We start from the raw sequence: 18,404 nt of genomic DNA on the forward strand, positions 1-18,404 counted from the left end.
GGGTAATGTTACTTGGTGATGTGTTCACAGATAGCATATGCACAAACGTGAACAAATTAATGACAAAGTTTTGTCAGCCACTTCTGCTAAGCCCCAGATTCTCTGGAAAACTGCTTTGCAATGGGAGAAAGTCACCATCTTTCTTTCTACTGAAAGGCTTGTGCCTGTATATACTTGGGAGTATCCTGGTTTTGGGGAGCAATACATTAATAGTTCAGCAGCTTACCACAACATCTGACCAGGTAAACCAGACCACTAGATTTTCCTGCTAAATGTTGAGTTTTCTTCTTCCCTGCAGATGGAGGCTGGTTATTGCTGGTTATTGTTGTGGAAGAGTGGATCTTCTGAAATCTCCCAGCTGCAACAGGCGCCCATGTGCCCCCTCTCATCAGGGTTGTGGAAGCCACGGGAGACAGTTAGAAACAGAAAAGGAATCTAGAGGGTCAAAAATTTAAGAAGGCCTCTGCTATTTGTTGAAATTCATTTATGTGGACACTTTGACCATTTGGAACTGAGCCAGGAAAGTACCAGTGCCTCCTGTTGCTGCCAAAGTCCTAGTCATTGGCTGGCTGCAGTTCCTTTTGGGTCACTCTTTACCTTTCCTCACCAGGATCGAGAGAACTGCAGGATGTGTCCTGTATACAGGAGGGGGCTGAGGATTGAGGGTTTTCTTCAAGTGGCCACACTCCAGGGTACCTGACAAACAGTTTTTGAAATGGGACTTTCAAATGCTGGTTTGTCAACCATTTTAGAGGCAAGACAAGAAATATATTTGTATCAATTGGAAAAGCTCCTCCTGAGCCCAAATATAGGAGGCCATGCTACCTGGGGCCCCCGGGTTTTCATAGATATGGCTGTAGTTTTCAGAAGTGAGGCAGGGGCTAGCCAGGTTTGGGGCGGCAGCTCTGCTCATCACAGCTTCCTGAGCCCAAACTGCAAAGTGGCAGATACTGCCTGATGGAAGGGCAGGAAACTCACGGTTACTTTCATGTTTATTAATTGCGTAACAACACTAACAACATATATAAGCCCTAAATTCCACAAATAATACACCTCTGCAACAGAAAGTGAGGTCACTGAAGCCTGTGGCCGTATCTTCCAGAAGCAGGTGCAGAAAAATCATCTTTAATAAACTGGACTGCAGATCAAATAAGGAGCCCTGTGAGAATAAGTAGGGGGGTGGGAAAATATATAGTTTAAATAGAATAATTTTGAGATGTTCGTAAATAACAAGTTAAATATTTGAAATTGCTCACCATTTTTGTGCAGTTTGGCAAGTGCCTTGTCAGCCAGGGCAATTATTTCCTAGGAATGGGGGGAGAGATGGGTATCAGGCGCCCATTGTTCTAGCTCATCTATTAAAGGTGGAGCATTATCCCATCACCCTCAGTGACTTGTTATAAGACCCTCCTTATCTGCTGAAGGACCAGACAGCAAACACCTAGTGCCAGGTAGTGTGGGCTGCACACTTAGGGCCTGGGCGAATTTGGGTCCTCCAGCAGCATGCCCTTGTTTTTGCTTGCTTCCTCTGGCCCTGAGCTCCCCAGTTGCCCAGGGGGAAAGAAAAAGGCTGTAGGAAAAACAGCCCCATCTCCCTCTTGCCAGCTCTGAGAAGACAACAATAGCATAGAGGAGAGTGGCAGAGCCAGGAGCCCCTGAGGATCAGTGCAAGGCCCCTGCTGGCGTTTGGGCTTTGACTATGCTACTTTGCCAGGCACAGAACATAAATGAAGAAGAACCAAAGGTGCTTCTTACATTTGTTGCTTTGAAAGCTCAGTGATGTGAACTCGGGCTATAATGTGTTAATTGTTCTGCTCCTTCTGGATGATCATAGACAGGAAGGCCTTTTCTTACTGATGTTCTTGCTTACCAAACTGGAAGTAAATCTCTTTTTCATTTCAGTCAGCACCTCTGAAATATTCTGGGAGACCATCTCCAGCACTATTTCATCTGCAGTTCAAAAAGGGGAAAGGGATTAGCTTCAGTCTAATGATCTACACTAGTTCATTTTTTTCCTGTACTTTTTTTTTCTGCTTGAGCTTTTTGAATTGATGCTATGTTGCATGCAATTTTTAAAAAATGTCACTGCTTCTGTTGCCAGTTACCATGAAACTACAGATGCTGACGAAACAGAACAACCTTTGGGTTGGAGAAACTGCCCTCTAACAATAGGCATATTTGGAGCCCTTCCCACGCTGGTTTTGCCAGGCTCCAGAGCCTGGTCTCTAGTCACGCCAGAGGAGGAACAGCCAACCTAGTATGGCCCATCCTCAGTTGCCAGGGCCTATGAGCAGTCTTGCAGAGCCACAAACCTCATGAAGCAGCTATGAGCTGAGTTTTATTCCATGTCACCTGTGACTATGTCTCCATGAGCAGCTCTTCCATTACTGGTGTGTGTGTGTGGGGGGGGGGTAATGGGAGTTGTCATGCTTTGCCATCCCCTGAGTTAATAATCTCCCTCACAGACCTTCAAGCTTCTTAGTTGTTTTGGATTTCTAGCAAATGCTGTCTCCAAAGTATATAAGGGACTTGTTTCCCCAACCAAGGCTGTTCAGCAAGACCCCATTTAACTAAAGGGTGGGAACCAAAGCCCCACACCCTTTCGCACTGGCTGGCAGAACAAATAGGTTGGGCAGACAGTGTGCAAAACCAGGAGCCATTACCATATTTGAACATCTCATCAATCAGGATGCAGATGTCTTCCACAACTTCAGGATCTTCACGGTGGAGCTGATAGCAGTCCTTGAGGAGGCTGATCCCGTTTCCCTTTTCATCGGTGATGATGAAGCGGAAGCCAGAGAGCTCTGCCAAGAGAAATGGGAGCACTGTGTTCCCTCCTGCCCTACAGTTTGTTCACATTGGGAGGTGGGATGGCAGAGGCTCAGACTCATCGCTCTGCATCCTGGAGTGCTCAGGTGCCATGATGGCCCCCCCACCTGCAGGGTATGTATCACATAGGATCATGTTTTCCTGGTGTTTTCCTTCACCCTGCTTGTGTAGGTGCTGTGAGCCTGGTGTTCCCCTTGTCTGACCCCACGGCACACATGGCTACCCATCAGACCATAAGAGGAACCCTAATGTTTTCCCAGGGGTGCTGCAGCCCAGCTATGTTTCCCCTCTCCCTGGTGATGTGAGGCTGTTACCAGAAGTCCTGAAGAGGCTTGCCAAGGCCAGGCAGGCATTTTTTGCAAGGATAGGTCTTTCCAGATGGCACCGGAGAGCCTCCAATAGAAGCAAGGCATATGATTCATAATTAGCTTCCTCTATGTAACCTGGACAGGGGAAAGCAAACAACCAGAAAGACAAATGCCAGCATACCTTTGGGGAAGATGCATGTAATGTTGGCAAGGGATTCTGGTGAAGCCTATTTTGGGCCAACTTGCATTCATGTCCTCACAAAATGTGTGTGTGGCCCACATCCCCACACAACTGCACATGACAAGGGAATATAGGTGGTTTACAGCTACAGATCCCAGTGAGAATTTTCCAACCTCATGCAGAAGACAGCAGTCCAAATCCCACCTGGACCAGCCCTGTTGTTGTTGCTTTGGATGAAGGACTCTCTGAAGGCTCACCATGAAGGGACAGGGCCCAGAAAGCACAGCACGCTGACTCTGCCACTTCAGCATGCTCCAGGTGTGCGTGAAGGACAAGGGTCACAACTTTGATGGCATCTTTCAAGGGGATTTCAGTCACATCGGTCACTGAATCAACAAGATAAGGCAACTTGTTTATTTTCCAGGAAATACAGCAAGAAGTGTTGTATTTATTAAGTTATCTTGCGCCTTCCCACAAAGATCCTGGTGAATTAAAATTATTATTCTTACACCCCACCTTTCAGTTTTGGTGTGAAATATCCATTGTGACCTGTGCATAATCCTGTTTCTCCCCCACATTCTCATCTGCGACACTCGAGAGAACAGGAATGAGTGTCCATTGGTAATCCATGTGGGAGACAGATCACTACAGAGAAAGCACTCCCTTCAGGACAGTCAGTTTAACTAACCTAGTGTAAAGCTGTTTGAGGTTTCATGTGTAATAACAAAACTTTGAAATGAGTTTGAGAATGAGGAAGGTAAAGGTTTTCCCTTTGACAAGATTGTCAAGTTGGATCCGAATGTACAGGACGGTGCTCATCCCCGTTACTAAGCCAAAGAGTTAGACTTTTCAAAGACAGCTCTATGAACATGTGACTAGCATGACTGCACAGAATGCTGTTACCTTCCCACCAAAGTCATACCTATTCATCTACTTGCATTTTTATATGCTTTTGAACTGCTAGGGTGGCAGAATCTGTGACCAGTGATGGGTGTTCACTTCGTCACACAGCGCTTGGGTCTTGAACTGCCAATCTGCCAACCTTGCAATCGTCAAAGTGACCATCTTAACCGCTGAGCCACCGCGGTCCTTTGAGGTAAAATCCAGTTTAAAAGAGGAGCCACATGACATAAAACGCTCTAACAATTACATTGTAGAAGGCTGAAATAGATGGAATAAGTTAATTGCTGCTATTGAAGCTGGGATTGTGTTTGCCCATTCTCTCTCTCTCTCTCTCAATACCATGTATGGATGTGAAAGTTGGATAGTGAAGGAAGCAGACAGAAAGAAAATCAACTCATTTGAAATGTGGTGCTATAGAAGAGTACTCAGGATACCCTGGACAGCCAAGAAAACAAACAAACGGGTTCTTGGGAGCTAAGATGATCAAGTTGAGACTATCGTGCCTTGGTTACATAATGAGAAGGCACGGATCATTAGAAAAAACAATAATGCTAGGAAAGGCAGAGTGTAGAAGAAAAAGAGGAAGACCACAGACCAGATGGATAGACTCAGTCAGAGGGGTTATTATCAGCAAGGATCTGGGCAAGGCAGTGGAAGATAGAGATTCTTGGAGATGTCTCATCCACAGGGTCACCATGAGTCGAAACCGACTTGAGGGCAGCTAACAACAAGAACAAACCAACTACAGCTAATTCTTGTAATGTAATACTGCCTGGTGTTGGCCCTCTTCACTCTTTGTATCAGTCAATGGGGTCAGTGACAAACAAGTTATAGCCATAAGCTTTTTCTGCAAGAACTTGAGGGAAATAGCCCAATTCAACACTCCAATACTTACAGTTTGCAAGCAGACTCCAAATGACCCCACAGCATGCAAGGCAGATCTCCTTGTTGTGGGCAAATTTACTCAGGATGGTTAGCATGTCTGAGAAGATCCCGGCCTTTCTCAGGGCTTCTGCAGCTGCCTCTGGTGAGCAAAGTGAAATAGACACAATAATCAACAAAACCCACAACTGCATTGGCGTTTCTCATCTTTAGCCAGTTTAGGACACCATAAGAGTTATACAAAGCAAAGTGTCTCCTAAAGCTTCCCACTTCCATTACTCCAGCTAGTCTTTTTGTGGTTGTTGTCTGTATTACTAATAGCTGGAAAGTCACAGCAACAGATGTTTCAAGGGGGACCTTATTTTGGACAGAGTAATCCCCATGGAAAAAAAGATGGAGGTGGGTGACGGTTCCATGGCTTCCTGCCATGCAAAGGAGGACAACAGCACAGCCTTCATGGAGGAACTGCCTCAGCTGCTTATGCTTGCTAGCCAGTCCCTGGGTTCACATAGGGGTAGTCAAATGTGTGGGCTCTGAACCGGATCTTCCTTGCTCTCCCATCTGGGTGGGTGGGAGGCTGAAGGAACCCTGACTGAGCCCAGTTCTTGGCTCTTAAGGCAGGTCTCTCAGGCAGGAAGGTCTAGGCTGGTCTTTATCCCAAAAGAAGAGAAGCCACTGCCTTCTAACAATTCAATGTCCTTTTGGTTTAAAGCCAAGGAATTTCCCAAGTGGGAGACAAAGAGGGCAAATAGGGTTTGTTGGCAGGCAGGCCTTGTTTCCTCTGCCTCAATGTGACCTCATTGCTACCTTCTGCACTTGAGCATTTCTGCCAGAGCACATATGGCAGCAACATGATGGGTGGTGATGCTGCCTCCCCCTACACCCAGCTGCATTTACCGTTGCTTGACATCATCATGAATAAGGTGCAGATCATCTGAAGCAGCCCTTCGTTGTCCATGTGGGTCCTCATGGAGTTTAACACGCAACTGAGAATGTTCTCACAGGTCAGCATTTCCACATTCATGTTCTGTCCCACAGCTGCCCAAAGCAGAGCACATTACAAGAGGCGTCAGGGACCTTGGATGTGTGCCCCAGCAGCTCATCTCAGGACAAGGGTAACAACAGAGATACATTTGCCTAACAGGCCACAAAGCAAGATCCACCAAGGGTTGCAGTGGAAATCTGTGCCACAGACAGGAGGGGACAGGGCATGTAATGTGCTTCCTGGAGGTTAGATGGTAATGCTTAAAGGGTTTCCTATACTACAGCTCAATGTGTTTTAAGGTTGTCCTGGAAAGACAGTTATTATCAGAGAGAAAACAAATGTTAGTTTGTTTCAGTGTATCTGCATCTGAAGAGGTGGGCTGTTAATCTCCCTGAAAGCTTGTGATGTGTTGGGATAATCTGGTTAGGCTTACAGGTGCCCCCCTACCTCTTTTTATACATGGAAACAGACAGACAAAACCACCACAGCTCCCAGCATCACTGATGGACCTTTGAAGAATTTGTCCATCTTCTACTGCCCCAGATTGAATATCTATTGTATTTATACCCTTTCAAAGAGTTAAAAAATTCTCCCCTGCTGCCTCCACTATATCTCATCTTCATAACAACTTTGTGAAGGAAGTTAGGCTGAGAAATTAGACTGGTCACATAAATAGTATTTCCAGTTCTAAGCAGACACCTAAAAGGCCGTGCTGGCTCCCAGTGTGGTGAGATGGTGAGTGGTGAGTATCTTTTTTTGATTCCACACATTAAAACTTTTAAAATCAATTGGCTCCAGTTGCAAAAGAGGACCAGCATGCTATGCAGTGCAACACAACAGGCGTGGAGATGGGAGAGCCACAGTTATGTCTCCTCTGACTGAGCAAGGCAGGTCACTGGGTGGCCTCTAGCAATAGGATATGAGCTTAACAAACATAAGGACTGCAAAGCACTTGGCCAAGCAGGCTACAGAAATGGCCCCACAACCACACAGGACCTGGCTGTTGCTGTTTGCCCTACCTCTGCCAATGATCTCAAGCAGGAAATAGAATCCAGCTAACTGGACCTCAGGAGAATCCATGTGATTTTTCATGGCATATGTCACAGGATCCATAAGTTCAAGGAAGACTTTTACATTGACTGTGGGAAAGAAACTACAGCTGTTTTATTTGCGTTCGTGGTGTCTGTTTTTGTTCTCTGCTGTTGTTTTCTTTTTAAAGTATAGCTTCCCCACTCCATATGGCATAGGGTGTAACCCCTTGTGCAAATGAGGCGACAGACCTCACTGGGGACTGTTACCTTATCAAGGCTTGTGTCAGGGATTTGGCACCCAGGCTGAAGAGGGCATGTGGCTGGTCTCAGCCCCCAGCCACAGTGGGCAAGAAACCAGGCCGCTGGGAAGATGCCACCTTACCACCAGTCCCTCCCAAGGCCAGGGAACGGAAGATACATTGGATAGCAAACTCTAAACAATAACGCTAAAAGGGAAGCACAACAAAACATACCCTTTGCTTCTTTCAAGAGGCAAATGAGACGCTCAATGCTCTTTTCTTGAGCTTCCTCTATGTCTTGATAAGACACCATAAATTCTACAGAAGACAGACAAATTGGCTTCTCTGTAAGATCCTCCTTATGTAAAAAATGCGTACAAGAAACTATCACAGCTATTAGCCAAGATCTTAGATGGGTTGTATAATGTCTTTTAATCAAGACAATGGAGCTAGTTTCACAACATGTAATACATATTAACGCAGGTTTACTGACTCCACCAAGAAAGGTACAGTTGCCCAGAGTCTGCCAGACCCAAATGGGGCAGCTGACAATTGCGTGCCTTGAAGGTCTCTCATTTCAAAGGTTGCCATGACAGTAATTAGCAACAAGAATATATACTAAGTACTCAAGTACAATTATCCTATTAATTGTGACACCTATGTAAAATGGGCCAGTATTGTGCACTCAGAGCACAGGAAGAGAGAAAAGAATTGGTTTATCAAAAGGCGCAGACTTTTCTTCCCACATTCATTTCTTCCCACACTCATTTAATCCTGAGCAGGTCTGAATGTGTTAGAATCGCCCAGTGTGCACAGAAACACCTGTACATTGCACCAACTAGTTACTGCTTGTGATATCACAGGTTTCCTTCTCCAGGAAGGCGCCTGCTCCCCTCATAGATTAGACTCCATTCTTTCTCCAAAACATCAGCAACCTATCAATGAAAATTACTTTTTTATAATTACCTAAAACAGTCTGGATTCCACCATCAAGGATAATGTCCAGTAATCCTGGAGGCACACTCTTCTTCACCTTTATCAAGGGAGACTCAGCTAGAACCAGGCATTCCCTAATAAATGGATTATCAAACAACTCCCTAAAGCAAGAGAAGAGAGGGGAAAACCTAGGTGATGTTGCTGAAGCAATGACATTTTCATGAAGCAACTGATCTCTTGAGGGCCCAGATAGAAAATGGCTAAGAAATATAATTAAGGGGCATCAACTAGTCAAAGCTGGGCTTTTGCTTCCCTTTGGCAATGAGGGCATAATCCTGCTCCATTGGTCACACCCTGCTATAACAGAAAAGGGTTTTGTGTTGCTCAGAATGGCTCCTTATATTAAATAAAGCTGGGAGGATCCATCCAAGACTGATCAACTGGGCAGCCTCTGTCTATCAGGTAGCAAATGCCTCCAGGCAATTTAAAAGTGGCTCAGAGCAACTTACAATTCAGCTCTACAGTATTCATATGTCACTGAATTCAGCTAGACTTACTGAGGTAAACAGGACTGTAGCCCTAGCCTTTAGCAAAGATTGATGCCACACCTGGATATGTGATGTCTGAAAGTAATTCAGTCATCACAGTGGTCTCTCCAACCTTTCTTTTAAAGGCTGTTTTTGAGTAACCTGGAAGTGGCTCATATGGTAAAGAACAACAAGCTTTCTTTCTTTAGTATCATCTACATATTGTAATAGAGCCATTGTGGAGTTGTGGCTTTAGGGTTGCCATTCCAGTCCTTCATATCCAGGCATCTAAGTTGCATATTATGCAAATTATAATAAATATTCGTATTGTCAATTTGCATTCTGATAATCCAACGCATTAATCATTGCACTTTTTTCTGCATTATGTTTCAACCTCAGTATGAATCTTATGTTTTTTGGTTGGCTAACTAAAGGTACCAGTGTTTTATGGATTATAGATGTTATCCCTTTAATCTAGGATTTTCCAGGTTTTTGAGCACAAATTATTATTATTATTATTATTATTCTCCCAAGACTAGGATTCAGTGCAGCTTACAACATTTTAAAAAAAATGGCAACCCTAAATGACTTGAGTGTAGGACTTGGATTCTAGAAATTGGGGTTCAGTTCCCCGCTCAGCCATGGTAACCCACTGGGTGATCTTGGACGAGTCACATACTCTTAGCCCCAGAAAACCCTATGATAGGGTTTGTCTTAGGGTCGCCATAAACTGGAAACAACTTGAAGGCACATAACAGCAACACATATTGTGTCTGCTGTTTTATTATTCTTGTGAGGGAGATTGCCTTGGGAGGCATGTCCTTAGAATATGGCACATTAATTTCTTCAACAACAACAACAACAACAACAAGGGGAGGAAACAAATGCGGGACCCACTCTGCTGTAGGCCTCATTATGGGGTCGATCTTCAGCATGCCCAGCAAGATGGAAGCCAAAGGTGTCTCTTGGTGCTTCATTGCTTTCAAAGCCCCCTCCAGGCAACTGCTGTTCTTCTGAATGTCATGCAGTAACTGCATGATATCTTGCCCCTAAAATAAATTAACATACTCAACAAACATGTAAAACTTGCATGCTCCCCTTTGAACTCTGTTGTGTTCCCATATAGTCCCATCTTGTTCCCCTTTTTAATGCCACTTTTGGGAAACATCTGAGGCATGATAGTGTTTCTACAGCTCTAAGATATTTCTAGCATGGCACCTCTTGATATGGATTTTCGTCTTTCTCACATGTCGTGAGTACTACACAGCACTAACTCACAGAGATATATGCCTACCCATTCAGCTGCGGAAGAGTCAAAGCTGCACACACACAAGCAGCACATCGTTTGAACAGGGAGCGCAGCTCTGCCTATGAGCAGAAGTTTCGTGCCTCTTCACACCTTGCCCTAGAGGTTTTGTTCTCAGAATTTGGGTTGGCAGGTGCCTGGACCCTGTGCTACAGAAATGAGAATCTACAGAGCTCCACTCAGCCCACGAAACTGCTGGCAGTTCCTGGCAAAACTGCCATCCCTTGCACTGCTTATTAGCTGAATGCAGTGTCGGTCTTAACCCAGAAGGACCAGAAGATCCAGCTAGTGTTAAACAGTATTAAGTCTTGTCTTTTTTCAAGGGGAGATATTTAAGCTCAGGCTTAAAGCTCTCCCACTGACTAGTCTGATCACATCTATCATAAACTATCCTTTGTCTGGCCTTACTAGGGTGATTAGATGAAATTTTTCTCTCTTCAGTGTGGGAAAGCTTGGATTATAATCAGTGTTTTTGTATTTTTAATCCACTTTCACAAGAGCGGAGTTTGAAAACCCTCACGCTACTGTCAGAAGACCAAGAATGACCTTCAGGCGAGAACAGCTCATCATTTCCAGCAGAATGGAGCCAAGAGACCAGATGTCAGCTTTGTCACTGAAGGAAAACTCCAGGGCTTCGGGAGCCATCCAGGCCCCATAGTTGGGATCTGAAGGAAGATAAACCAGGAGGAGAAGTTCTCGTGTGTTACTAAGAATGCAAGACGAAAGTATATAATCTGACATGGGAAAACAGCTACTCTGTTAAAGGGGAAAATAAGCAAGAAGGGCTTCGGCCAGGGATCAGGTTGTTGTACCACAATGCTTTTCATTCCTTCCTAATATCTATACAGGCTGAGGATGATAGGTTTCAATGTCTCTTAACCCCTCCCAGGCTATTAAAATAATTGATTGTAAACCAGAGGTAAAAGTATTGCTTGTGAACAGTTTGTGAAGGTTGCAGTATTTTATCTTCTGTAGGTTAGAATTTGGGTAATTTTTTGCACAGGATTTTCACTGTATATATAACAATATAACATCTCCCTGACTGCTCTATATTCCACCTCCACAGTGTTAGTATTGCTAATGACAAGTATCCACAATCATTTGTGTCTCAGAAAAGCTGTAGCATTAACCAGCAAATCTGATTTCAAATGTATTAGGCTGCTTGGGGTTATATATTTGTCTTTTATAGTTGCTCTGTTTTGAAAGCTAAATTCATATTTAGTGGATACAGAGCAAATTCCTTTCAGGTCCTGTGCACAGAATGCTATCCCTTTCTTTGCTTCTTGGCAGAGGCTACCCTGCATTGAATGCAAAGAAGTTCTCTTGCAAGCAGCTGTTGGCTAGAGTGAATTGCACTGAATTAATTTAAACAACTGTTGCTATGTAAGACATATTTTAATGTCCTGAATGCCAGTGTGGGTAGAAACACATCACTAACTACACTCTTACTGATTTTATCTCTCTGTGTGATACAAATCACTGTATTGCAAGCTATTTACACATTCAACCATAGATTACTGTAATTTGAAGAATAAGGCTACTGAAAATTTAAATACTAAAAATCTCTTACTTTCTTTCGCCCTTATCTGCCATTTCATCTCATCGGTCATAAGGCTTTCTGAGCCGAAATCACAAAGCATGAAGGATGCCTCGCCAGATAAAAGGATGTTGGATGGTTTGATGTTTCTGAAATGCATTCAAATGTTTCATCGGGATGTTAAAATGGGGATACGATCATTTCCCCCCATAATTTTAAAAAATAATAAAAAAATAAAGATGCTGTGACAGAAGAAACTGGCAGAAACGGGACATATCAGCAATTCAAATACATAGATTTTTTTTAATTCACCTGTGAAAAATCTTTTGTTGGTGGATATAAATCAAAACATCTATCATCTGCCCCAAGAATATCTGAATCACCTATGGAGACAAATACGTTAATGGACTGTGAGCAACAGACAGCCAGACAGGAAAAGAAGTGTGTCATCAGAACAAGTTGGGGCTCTAGGAATTCTGCTCCTGACACTGGCCCTGGGCCAAGGGTGGCCAAGAGGGCCCTCACCCATGATCACCCTAGTAGCCCCTAAACTATCTGGCAGGCAAGTGACAGCTGCTGATTTTGTTTTGTGACATTTTGTTCCAAGCCAGGATCAAGCCTGGATAGCTCATCTTGTTAGTCACTTGCTACAAGGAAAGTCTGTTCAGTTGTTTGGACAGAAAGAGGGCCAGCCCTGTACTGTTCCTATCTGCCCTGGCTAATGCAGCGGCATCCTACATCTTCTACCAAGTAGGAGGGCTATCAGATGCTAGACAAGGAGGCTGCGTGTAGTCTGCTCTCGAGGTTAGGGATGAGGCCAAGGTGGACACAGCAGTCCTTGTTCAAGTTTGAGCACTGGACTGTGACTCTGGAGAGCAGGGTTCAAACCCCTTTCAGCCATGGAAACCCACTGGGGGACCTTGGGCAAGTCACACTCTCTCTGCTTCAGAAAACCCCATGACAGGTTTGCCTTAGGTTTGCCATAAGTCGGACATAACTTGAATGCACACAACAACAACAACAACCATATATGGTATTGTTATTTACTCACTACAATCTTTTTACCCTTTTCTGAATTTTCACATGTTTCTGTCTCCTGGCCTTGATCAGAGATGAAAGGTCTCCTTGATTCGAATAAGACATCACCAGGCAAAGAAAGACAGACGAAATCTGCAAAAGAAGGCAGAGGAAGACGCTTATGCCAGTTACGCATGGGATTTCAAAGTGTTCCCCTTGGTACAGTCAAGAAAAAGAACAGCCAGAGCATGGCATTCCTTAAAGGTAGCTGAGGGTCTGATCCTGCACTGTGCTGGGTAAGAAGGCATCTTGAAGCTGAAATGCCAGACTGAAAAGCACAATGTCCTGTGTTGGCGAATGAAGTGGTGGGGAAATGAACTGGACGGGGAGATGAATCAGCTTTGTTAAAGATCACTGAAGTGAAGTTCCAACAAGGCTTCTCTCCATTTCTGTTAGTAGAGGGAGTTTGTTTTTCATATCAGCCAGGAAAATTCAAGTACTCCTTCCCTTACAGGAAAACTGTTGGGTTTCAGTTCTGTCCCAGGATGCACAGGCATCTGAACGTGGGTCTCCAGGATATGGCTGAATGAATAAATGCATTTCATTCCAATTGTGTCTATGCCCACTTTTTCTCAGCCAAGGAGATCGGAGGCATCCAGTTCTGTCTGTGCCAATCCTTTGTCTCCAGCCTTACTAGGGAGTAGGTCACCACAAGGGCTGCATCCGCACTACAGAAATAAGCCGGTTTAACACTACTATCACTGCTATACCTCCATGATATGGAATTTTGGGGCTCCACTCTGGTGCTGCAACAAAATACAATTCCCAGAATTCCATAGCATGGAAACATGGCAGTTAAAGTGGTGTCAAGCCAGATTATTCCTGAAGTGCAGATATAGCCAAATTCAAGGATGCCTCCTTCCCAGGGTGTGAGAGCAGAAAAGCCAGCCAAATAGAGGGGCCGCCCCACACTCACCTTATTGTCCCAAGTGATGAAAAATTCCTTGTAGGGCCAAATGTTTCGATGCTTTATTTTTAGCAGATCCATGACCTGTTGGGAAAACAGGAAAGAAAAGGAAAAGGTCTACTCAGAAGAAATGCAACAGCCAAGCTAAATAGGGAGGGAGTGTCCCCTAAAACTCCTCTTTCTTCCTGCTGCCCAATTGTACAGCACCAAATCCATAGGGCCCATGAGATGATGATGATCATGATGATGATGATGATGATGATGATGATGATTTCTTTGCCGCCTGTCCTCAAGGCTCAAAGTGGGGTACAACATGTTAAAATACAAAACACAATAAAAAACATCACATAAAACCATCAATTAAAATACAGTACTATAAAACCATTAAAATATATTCATATACAGTTGGCCTCTGCATTTGTGGCTTTGACTTTTGTGGATTTGATTATTCACGTATTTCATTGCTGTGTTCTCACTAGGGATCTCTAAGTCCTCCAGTGTGACTCTTCTGGAATTTGACCATAGAGTGATGCTGGAAGACCAAAGGATTCCTAGAGAGAACGCTTCTTTAGCATTTCTAGGACTTTTACCATGATTCTATAGTCAAATTCTCACAGATTTTGAGCATAGAGTTGCACCAGAGATTCTTAGAGGGGTATTCTGTCAGGCTGAAAAACCTAAAGGTTTCTTACTTGCAATTTTCCCACTTTCATGGAGGTCCTACTAACTCCAGTGAATGTGGAGGGCCCACTGTAATACATTCCTTAAAATATACCAATTAAAGGTTATGATTTAAAATTGACTGGGTAGGCCTGATGGAAGAGATATGTTTGCTACTTTTCCTCTCCACCTCCAGAGGATCCATTTTCAGATTGTACAAAAGTGAACATTATTAGGTTTAGGGAAAGATTTACAGGCAAGGTGGTTTAGGAAGGCATTTGCTAAGTTGGGCACTTTGCAAAAGATAACAATGGAAGAGGCTGAGCTGCAAGGGACCCCTGTCCCCCTCCTCAATCAATAATAGCCTTCCTCCGGTGAAAAAAGGCAAAAGTGCCTATTCTGCCATGCAGGAACTCATAAAGTACCTCAGACAGAGATGGCCATCCAACCTCTGTTTAAAAACTTCCAATGAAGGAGATTCCATCAATGAGAGGGAGCACCTTCTTCTGTCAAACACCCCTCACTGTCAAGAAGTTCTTCCCAATGTTGAGGTGGAATCCATACTTTGCATCCATTGCTCTGGGTCCTATTCTCTGGAGCAGCAGAAAACAAGCTTGCTCCATCATCAATATGACACATGACACCCCTTCAAATACTTAAACAGGGCTATCGTATCACCTCTTAAACCTCTCTTCTCCAGGCTAAACCTGGTGTCAGGGCAGAATTCGCAAGTGCCCCTGTGCCAAGGCAGCCCGTTTGTTGTCACAAAACCAACACCCAGCAGCGCATTTCTTGCAGCATGAGCCCCGCTGTGTGAGTAGGCTAGACCCAACCTTATCAAATGTGTGAGACGTAAAAGTAATGAAGAGAGGTTACCTCTGCGAGCGCATCATTGGCGTGTTTTTCATCAATGCATTCAACCTGGGAAGGAGGAACAAAGGGCTTAGTAAGAGAAGGACCCTTTATGTGACTATCCCTCCCTTTTAGGTAAGAAATTGGTGTGTGTGTGTGATCATTATTCATAAAGGAGACATTCAGTGGTAGCTGTATTGGCCATTTAACAAATACAAACAAAAATCCATGCGGTGTTACTTTTATTGGCCAACCGAAATGCCCAATATACCTCACTGGAGAAATAACCCAGTCTGACACTGCTTTAACCACCATTCCTTTTGTTATGACTACAGTAGGGAGGGCTCTTCTATTAATATAGACAGTGTGCCATGAAGCCATTGTTTTTTCTCATACCTCTGGCAATGGATTAGGTTTGTGTTGTTAAGTGTCTTTTAGACTGGCTTGGCCCCATGACAGCCCTATGAATGAGAGCCCTCCAACTGCTCTGTTCACCTCCTGCAGACTCATAGCCATGCTTGCTTTGGTCCAAAACACACCACAGGAATAATCCAGTTTGAGACCGCTTGAACTATTCTAGAGGATTTTGGGAACTGTAGTTTTGTAATAGAATCCAAAGATATAGCCGTGTTAGTCTGTACAATCAGTACATAGAGAGATCTTTTGTAGCACCTTTGACACTTCACTGAAAGAAAGAAATGGGCAGCATGAGCTTTCCTAGACTTCAGTCTACTTCCTCAGATGCATTTCATCTGAGGAAGTAGACTGAAAGGCCCAAACAGACAGGCCAAAATAAAGCTGTTTCGGGTCACTTTGGATTCAAAGTATGCTGTTGAAATTATACATGCGTCTTAAGACTAAGAAGCAGGAAGCCATGCCAATGCCATGCTCCTGTGCCACTGTATTGTGCTTTGGTCAGGCCTCACCTGGAATACTGTGTCCAGTTCTGGGACCCACAATTCAAAAAGGATGTGGAGAAACTGGAGCGTGTCCAAAGAAGGGAGACTAAAATGGTGAAGGGTCCGGAAACTATGCCTTATGAGGAGAGACTTGGGGAGCTGGGAATGTTTAGCCTGGAGAAGAGAAGGCTAAGAGGTGCTATGATAGCCCTGTTTAAATACTTGAAGGGATGTCATATTGAGGAGGGAGCAAGCTTGTTTTCTGCTGCTCCAGAGAACAGGACACAATGGAGCAATGGATTCAAACTGCAGGGAAAGAGATTCCACCTCAACATTAGGAGGAACTTCCTGACAGTCAGGGCTGTTTGACAGTGAAGCGCACTCCCTTAATGGAGAATGATGGAGTCTCCTTCCTTGGAGGTCTTTTAATGGATGGTCATCTGTCAATGGGGCTGCTTTGATTGAGAGTTCCTGCATGGACCGGGTGGCCCTGGGGGTCTCTTCCAACTCTAGGATTCTACGATTCTATCTGAGGAAGTAGACTGAAGTCTAGGAAAGCTCATGCTGCCCATTTCTTTCCTCCAGTGAGTCTCAAAGGTGCTACAAAAGATATATCTATGTATGTTTTGTGGGACATATTTAACCTTCTCTGTCACAGAGTGGCTCAAGGCTATGGAATTCTGTGAGTAGGAGTTTGCACAACTCCAACTCCCAGAATTCCATAGCCGTGAGTCAAAAGGGATCATTTCCGGGTTATGCCCCGGAAGTGCCCTTGTCACGACCTTTTTCACCAGGAAGTTCTTCCTCCGTCCGTCCTTTTCTTTCTCGGCTTTGGAGTCCACTATCAGCATCGTCCCCAGGGCTCCCCCGGGCAGAGCCTTCAGCACCTGCGGGGAAAGGGGGGAGGCAGGTCGGCCAGAGGGTCCCTGGAAGGCCCTCCCCACCAAGAGGGAGGGAAAGGAAGGCGCCTGGGAGGGAGGGAGGAAGGGTGAGGCTCAGCCAGGGCCCCTGGGACTTGGGGAAGAGGCAGGGCTGGGGGTCCTCCTCCGGGACCCACCTGGTAGCGCTCCATCGGGAGAAGTGGTCCCTCGGCCGGCCGTTGGGAGCTAAGTAACGGAACTCGTGCCCTTCCTTTCCAAGGGCAGGGATTCCAGGGCTGTCACAGGTTTTCACATGGCTAGGAATAAGGAGTAACAGAATACACTCATTCCTCCATATTTGCAGCTTTGATTATTCACGGGTTTGGTTCATATGTCCTCTCTAGGAACCTCTAGGTCCTCCAGTGCAACTCTATGGTTAACTTTTAACTACAGGTTGCACTGAAAGGCCTAGAGATTCCTAGAGAGAATACTCTACTAGGCCTTTGTAGCTCCTCCAGCGCAACTCTATGGTCAATGTTTGGCAGATGTTGACCACAGAGTTGCGCTGGAGGACCTAGAGATTCCTAGAGAGGCGTCCTCTCAGGTCAAAACATGGCGTCTTTATAGTTTTTTGTGGGTTTTTCGGGCTCTATGGCCATGTTCTAGAAGAGTTTCTTCCTGCTGGCGAAACGTCAGGAAGAAACTCTTCTAGAACATGGCCACAGAGCCCGAAAAACCCACAAAAAACTATGGATGCCGGCCATGAAAGCCTTGGCCTTGTGGTTTTTCCATATCCACGGGGGTCTTGTGCCCCTAACCCTAGCGAATGTGGAGGGACAAGTCTACATTTGTTACTCTTTATTCCTGTTATTCTATTGTACATGCAAACACCAAAAGCCCCACAATTTTATTACATTGCGCTATTGATGGGTCTGGGAGGCAAACACACGCACACCAGCCTTGCAAAGCAACTGGGGCTTTCCCCAAGGCCTGAGGAGCAGGAGTAATGAATAAGGAAGTAAGAGGTTCTTGCAGGAGTAGGAGTAACATTAAGGAGTAACATTTCTCCCTCACAGATAAAAAAACAAACAATTTTTCAAAAACCACATGTAAAATAAAGTTTAAAACAGTCTAAATCATGTTTAAAAAACAGTATAAAACTACATTAAAATATACAAAAGTTAAAAGGCACGACTGAAACGCAGCTACTTCAGGCGGAGATATGATCATATATCAAAGGCCTCCTTAAACAAAAATGTCTTGCCTTGCGAACGAAAGAGGCTTTTTAGCATATCTTATTGTAGTATTTGAGCATTTTATAATGTGGTGGAATCATAAAGAGTTGGAAGAGGCCCCAAAAGGGCCCTCCAGTCCAACCCCATTCTGCCATGCAGGAACTCACAGTCAAAGCACCCTCCATAGATGGGTGTTTTTATCATTTGCTTTTGATTGTACTGGACAGATCACTGCAGCTGTGCGAAAAGC

At 44.5% G+C, this 18,404-nt stretch overlaps 1 protein-coding gene across 6 annotated transcripts; it reads right to left on the reverse strand.

The window, feature by feature from the left end:
* Positions 1-4: 4 nt before the first annotated feature.
* LOC149308195 (serine/threonine kinase-like domain-containing protein STKLD1) lies at positions 5-17,284 on the reverse strand. Of its 6 annotated transcripts, XM_089535300.1 has the most exons (20): positions 17,117-17,284; positions 16,842-16,946; positions 15,185-15,229; positions 13,658-13,732; positions 12,730-12,834; positions 11,977-12,047; positions 11,698-11,813; positions 10,674-10,792; positions 9,719-9,870; positions 8,325-8,455; positions 7,593-7,676; positions 7,108-7,227; positions 6,001-6,141; positions 5,117-5,245; positions 3,576-3,704; positions 3,144-3,272; positions 2,664-2,804; positions 1,871-1,950; positions 1,257-1,305; positions 1,048-1,159 (listed from the first exon to the last, which is right to left on the reverse strand). In XM_089535300.1, the coding sequence occupies exons 1-20, from the start codon at positions 17,129-17,131 to the stop codon at positions 1,146-1,148; spliced, it is 1,950 nt and encodes a 649-aa protein (XP_089391426.1). In that variant the 5' UTR covers positions 17,132-17,284; the 3' UTR covers positions 1,048-1,145. The 6 variants fall into 6 exon arrangements, with proteins under 6 accessions (XP_089391425.1, XP_089391424.1, XP_089391427.1 ...); XM_089535299.1 differs by lacking the exon at positions 1,257-1,305 and having other exon boundaries at positions 5-1,159; positions 16,851-16,946; XM_089535298.1 differs by lacking the exon at positions 1,257-1,305 and having other exon boundaries at positions 5-1,159.
* Between the last annotated feature and the right edge of the window lie 1,120 nt (positions 17,285-18,404).

Source organism: Sceloporus occidentalis, unplaced genomic scaffold (genome assembly GCF_023333645.1).
Source record: "Sceloporus occidentalis isolate IW3139 unplaced genomic scaffold, rSceOcc1.0.p SCAF_8, whole genome shotgun sequence".
Lineage (NCBI taxonomy): Eukaryota > Metazoa > Chordata > Lepidosauria > Squamata > Phrynosomatidae > Sceloporus > Sceloporus occidentalis.